We start from the raw sequence: 6,195 nt of genomic DNA, 5'->3' as shown, positions 1-6,195 counted from the left end.
CGCCGATCTCGCGGCGGCTTGCGCACCACCAGTCTCGGGCTGCTCTCCACAGCCCTCCACCTCGCCGGCTCCAGTCGCTGCCACATCACATCGCTCCTCCTCTTCATAGCCCGCTGCTCCTCCCGCTCCTCCCGCCGCCGCCGTCGCCGTCGCCGACCTGTCGCAGCAGAGCGCGGGGAGATCCGAGGGCGGAGGAGGAGGCCGTACCGCGCGCGGAGGGGAGGCGTGTCGAGCCGGGATGGAGGGGGGACGATGACCGCGCGGGTGACGACGGGATGAGGACGATCTGCGATGTCTGCGAGAGCGCGGTGGCGGTGCTCTTCTGCGCGGCCGACGAGGCCGCGCTCTGCCGCCCCTGCGACGAGAAGGTGCGTCTCCTCTCCCGACCCTCCCCTCATCATGCCCTACTCCCGCTGCCCGTCGAGCTACGCGCCCCCTCAGTCGTAGCAAGACCCACCACCGACGGCTAGGTAGATCTGGAACCGCGATCGGCCAGATCGCTCGACATACGTTTGTGCTCGCATGGCGGATCTGAGAGCTATCTCCCGAGCTCTCACCTCTCCGGTGTACTTCATGCTATTCCTAGATGTGTCCAGCCAGCGCAGACCCAGGGAAATTATGGTATTCTAGTAACGTGCCTCTGGTGCGCATTCGTAGTAAGCAACTATTCCCCCTCCGGAGGTCTGTGCGTGTGGCCTAGTACAACTTGATGTCGGGAGAGCTGGCGATACGACGGCTCGCAGCTTAGCTCAAACTAGGTAGGAAGGATGGTGCTAGTGCAGAGTGGAATGCTCACCTTCCATACCCAAAAGAAGTCTAGTTTCTTTCCTTTCTCGTTCAATCAAACCCAAAACGACCCTAATCGCACGCCACTGGATACGGCCCGACCCAATTGTGAGTGAGTTGCCACCTGTCAGTGCTTGGCTACTGCCATCCCGCAGTCATCTTCCGAGATCGGGCGGCTGAGAATTGGTCGTGCCGCCGGACTAAAGCTGTAACGTTCGTGCTCCCATAATCTCCAAAGAAAAAACAAGCTGGCTGTGTGTGAGTGTGACTGGTACTTGAGAAGGTAGCATCAACATAGTTTGAGCCTGCTGGTTACCGTGGGCTCACACCCAAATCACACTTAATAGTCGAGTTGTTCATGATTCTCTAAAGATTATGGTTTGGTTGACTTTGCCAAACTTCAAAATTCTCATACGGTGGGGTGGGACAAAGCGAGGGTGATTTTTTGTTTACTCAATTTTGTTTCTCATATTTGAAATCAGGTTCTTATACTCGAAAAGTTAAGCGTATAGATTTTTTTTTTCATCCAGGCAAAGTTTATAGATTACTTGTAGTCCAGTTCTTGAAATTTTGGCGCGGTCCAGTTGGGAGTTGCCACCTGCCAGTGCGATTGGTTTGGCTACTGCCATCCTGCACGCATGTTCCGAGATCGGGCGGCTGACAATTAGCCGTGTCCCTGGACTAAAGCTGTAACGTTCGCGCTCCATAATTTCAAAACAATAACAAGCTGGCTGTGTGTGAGTGGTACTTGAGAAGATTCAGTTAGGGAGCATCAACATAGTTTGAGCCTGCTCGTTACCATGGGCTCACACCCAAATCCCACTTAATAGTTGAGTTGTTTATGATTCTCTAAAGATTATGGTTTAGTTGACTTTGTGACACTTCAAAATTCTCATACGGTGTGGGACAAACTGACAAAGTGAGGGTGGTTTGTTTACTCAATTTTGTTTCTCATATTTGAAATCATGTTCTTATACTCGAAAAGTTCAGCGTATAGATTACTTGTAGTCAAGTTCCCCGCAAAAAAAAGTTCATGAATAGTCAACCTAGAAATATGAGCGTGGCGCTTTCTCATTCTTTAGCGGCTCAAAATTATTATGCAAAAATGCAAACAATATCCCCTATTATTTATACCTTATGATGTATGGTGCAATCTTGTTTTTTTTCCTGACAAGCTACCTAATTAGTATTATGCTATTCTAAATCATCAGTATACACATTGTCTTTTTGGTGAGCATCCCAACCGGGAATGAAATGGTTTTGTTTTAACCAATTTAAATTTACCGAGATGGATGCTGGTGTCTGATAAAGCTATAAATGCGTTCTGGACCAGTTTGTCGGCAGTACCTGATGCTATGTCATATGTTGCCGATTGTTGTATGTGAGTGGGTTGAGGTCCGGACGTCCTCATGCGACCAATTAATTAGTTTTTCTTATCATTATTTCATACAGTTTTGTTTGATATATTATCAAACACAATTGGTAAACAACTCTTTGAACAACTGTTGTTCTTACATTCACACAGTATCTCGATTTATCCATTAATTACTTGATCTGTTCGTTGTGTGCTATTGATGTACTTTGTTGTGAGTTGCCAAATGCCTCTTTCAAGAATATTCAAATAACAGTCTTTTACGGGTCCTATGATCTTCTTTCAACCAATGTACAATCACTTTTCTTCTTTTTGATGCTCTGTAATACATGTTTGATGAATAATGCTTGTCTACGCATGCTGATTGCCCAATATAAGAAATCAGATGTTCTTATGAACTTAAAGGAGAGCTTCGCATTAGCTACAGTCTTTGCCACAGCATGTTAGGATCAACATTGTGTTTCCAGTCGATGATAAATTGTAATGATATGCTCCCTCCGATCCATATTACTTGATACTAATATAGATGTATCTAGACACATTTTTGTTGTAGATACATCCATTTTAGCATCAAGTAATATGGATCAGAGGGAGTATGAATTTTTTGTCTTGTCAAAGCACATGTACATGATTAGAAGTGTAGTATTGGTCAGGCCTTGGGGCAACGCTAATCAGCAAGTATACCACTGGTAAATGCTTTTTCTGGAGCCAGAAGCTCGAAAGCACGGATACGGCAGAAACTGCCGAACTGCCGTCCCGGTATACGTGAATTTTGGTGTATCCCTTATTTTCGAATTAAAAAAATTGAAAAAAATAAAGGGATACGGTGGGACACGTATGGGATGGGATACGGCCTGGCCCAACAACACAGCTCGGCCCAACACGAAATCAAGTATTAGGGCACGCTCTCCAGTCTCCACAGTCCACACCCAGGTGACCAGGTCCGTCACCTATCGGCGCTGCCTCCTGGCTCAGCCACCACCGCCTGGACTTGACGCAGCCGCCGGCGACATTTGGATTCGACCGGCGACCGCCTCCTCGGTTCCGCCAGCACCGCAGGTAACCCAGCAGCCTTGGCCTTTCCCCATTCCTCCACATGTTCGATTCCTCAGCCTCTCCTCATTCCTCCACATCTTCCCCTTCGATCCTAGGTAGCATGGCATCTGGGAGCGGTGGAGCAAGTAGCCAATCATCCGTGGGTGACAGTGGAGGGCGTCCTATGGCTGTAGATCCGTGGGTGACAGTGGGTGACAGACTTGAGTATTTTCCATTTCCCATTTGAACCGTTCAATTATGTGGCCATCTGAGCTTTGTTAGCTCCTATTTATCATGTTCTTGCTGCTCTATTTGACAATGGGGACGAGGATCAATCAAGCATTGATAAAAGAGACACCAAATTGGGCAGTATTATATCTTTCTCATTAATTTTCTGGCATAACTCTATATTACATGGCATATATTTATTTTATTTTATATATACTCACCGTATCCCCGAATGGCTGATTTTGGAAAATGCCGTATCCCGTATCCCCGTATGCGTATCCCCGTCTTTCTGTCCCCGTGTCCGTGCTTTTTAGGCCAGAAGTGATCCCTTCACCTAGCAATTTCTGCAACCAACTAGAGTTACCAAACTGCTGGGATGTTGCTGGCATACTGTTTGTTTTGTTACCAAAACAGTGTCTTCTTCTGGGCCTTCTGCAGAGCTGCAAATATGTTTTCTGACATTGTGTAATGTGGTGAAATATGCACCTTTAGCCAAGGAGTACTTATGTTGTTAACATATGTGAAATTCATATAAAGGTGAAAATACCATCTTTGGCAGCAATATATATAAACAGTTTCATGGTAGTTCCCAGTTCCATATAGGAAAGTGGGAAGGCTATATCCTGTTATGTTTTCATAAGAAAAATATGTCACTTATATATCCTGTTACTTATGTTGGTTTACATTCATCGTAAGCACTGGTGTTCAAAAGTTCATTATGTAGACTTTTTTGGTCAAGCTGGAGCAAATAATTGTGTTCTTTATTTGTAAATTCAAATTATCAATTATGGTTCTGTTCTGCTCTTAGATAATATATACCTATCCTGTTGTCAAAAGTATATCTGGTCTGATGTGTGTGCAAATCCGTCATGCAGTACCATTAGCATTGATGTCTATTCCAGTTATCATCACTTCAAATCATTACAACTTCATTGTCAATACATAATCTTCATGGTGCTGTCTCTGACATCAATGTGGATGTTGTACTGCAGGTACATATGTGTAACAAACTTGCTAGTCGGCATGTAAGGGTTGGGCTTGCAGACCCTAATAAGTTAGTACGCTGTGATATATGTGAAAATTCTTCTGGTATGCATTTCGACCTACAAACAGTTATTTTACCATTTATCTATTAAAGTTTGATTTCATCTATTTTTAACTTGTCAATGTAGCTTTCTTCTATTGCGACATAGATGGCACATCACTTTGCTTAAGCTGTGATATGGCTGTTCATGTTGGTGGGAAACGAACCCATGGAAGATATTTGCTCCTAAGACAACGGGTCGAAGTATGATTTTAATTATTAATCAACTAAGGGCTGCAATTGCACGCACTACTTTATACTATTACTTGAAGTTTGAAATTTTCATTAGTTTCCAGGAGATAAACCAGGGCATATGGATGACGTAGCTATGCAACAGATGGACACTGAAAACCCGAGGGACCAAAATAAGGCCCATTTAGTAGCAAAGGAGCAAATGATGAACAACCACAATGCCTCTGATGATCCGGCCTCAGATGGCAATTGCAATGGCCAGGGTAACATTGATTCCAAAATGTTTGATCTCAACATGAGACCAGCCCGTATTCATGGCCAAGGTTCGAGCTCTCAGGTCTGTCCTAATTTTACCATAACATAAATACTCTCGCCGTCCCATGATATAAGATGTTATTACTCATCTTATATTATGAGATGGAGGAAATAACTTTTTTTTTTTTTATCGTAAGGAAGTAACTTATCTCATGTGTTCTTTCCTAAGCACTTACAGTTACCTCTCTTGTCTCTATTACTCTTCCTGATGACAATCCAGACCCAAGGAGCGGATCTTAGTCTCAACAACCATGACTCTTCAGGAGTGGTGCCAACATGCAATTTCGAACGAGCCACCGACAAGTGAACATCCGAGTATTGGAATGTAAATTCCTTCGGTTCTTGTTGTAAACATTTCTTCCGCACCGGGAGCTTGAATTAGCTTTAGCCTTAGTGGCCGGGCTGAATGTATTGCAGGGACCTTAGAACTTGTGTTATTTTCTCATAGAGCTGAAGCTAACGACTGTATATGGATTCGGCATGGCATGCACTAGACGCTATGTTGCGGATTTCTGTTGTATGCTATCAGGAACTGTACAAAGAAATAATAGATCTCTCATTTTCCAAACTTGACCACTGCGGATTTCAGAATTAAGATGCTGCAAGAACTTGTCTTAAAAATAGAATGTTGCTGGTTTTAAGGTTATGCGCTTGCACATCCTCTGACTGAAACGGGGCCAAAGGTACGAAAGGATGCTATTGTTTTTCGTTTGCTGCCAAAAGATATAGGGCGACATTTGACAATGCCTCGATACTCTGGAGCCGTTTAGTTTGCTAGTACTCCCTCCGTCCATAAATAGATGCCAAAGATTTGTCTAAATTTGAATGTATCTATACACTAAATCATGGCTAGGTACATTTAAATTTAGATAAACTTTTAGCATCTATTTATGGACAGAGGGTAGTACAAAATTTTGCTAATGCAGAGTGAATTTTGTACACGCTTGGTACCTAAAGTTTGGCTCTCTTCTTGGCAGTAAGATGTTCGTTTTCTTCCAGTTCTTCCAATACCATAGTTCCAAACTTCCAATATTATCCAATACAAAGTTCTTTTTTTGTGGCAGGGAACCGACGACAGAGTTTGCAGTGACACAATGCCTGTTGAAGAAGTTTCCAGTTTCTGCAATACCATTGTTTGGAAATATCAAATAGTTCTTTTTTTGAAAGCAAACCAACGCCAAAG

General features: G+C 43.8%; 1 protein-coding gene across 2 annotated transcripts; it reads left to right on the top strand.

Moving 5' to 3' along the window:
- Nucleotides 1-237: 237 nt before the first annotated feature.
- LOC124653786 (B-box zinc finger protein 18-like) lies at nucleotides 238-5,580 on the top strand. 2 transcript variants are annotated; one of them, XM_047192852.1, is made up of 5 exons: nucleotides 238-368; nucleotides 4,414-4,510; nucleotides 4,594-4,709; nucleotides 4,795-5,020; nucleotides 5,233-5,580. In XM_047192852.1, exons 1-5 carry the CDS (start codon nucleotides 276-278, stop codon nucleotides 5,250-5,252), a joined length of 552 nt encoding a protein of 183 aa, XP_047048808.1. In that variant the 5' UTR covers nucleotides 238-275; the 3' UTR covers nucleotides 5,253-5,580. The 2 variants fall into 2 exon arrangements, with proteins under 2 accessions (XP_047048808.1, XP_047048807.1); XM_047192851.1 differs by having other exon boundaries at nucleotides 239-368; nucleotides 4,795-5,034.
- The last annotated feature ends 615 nt before the right edge of the window (nucleotides 5,581-6,195 follow it).

The sequence above is a fragment of the Lolium rigidum genome, chromosome 5 (assembly GCF_022539505.1).
Source record: "Lolium rigidum isolate FL_2022 chromosome 5, APGP_CSIRO_Lrig_0.1, whole genome shotgun sequence".
NCBI classification, from domain to species: Eukaryota; Viridiplantae; Streptophyta; class Magnoliopsida; order Poales; family Poaceae; genus Lolium; species Lolium rigidum.
Note: the sequence above shows the minus strand (reverse complement) of the source record. Positions and strands in the feature narration are given on the sequence as shown.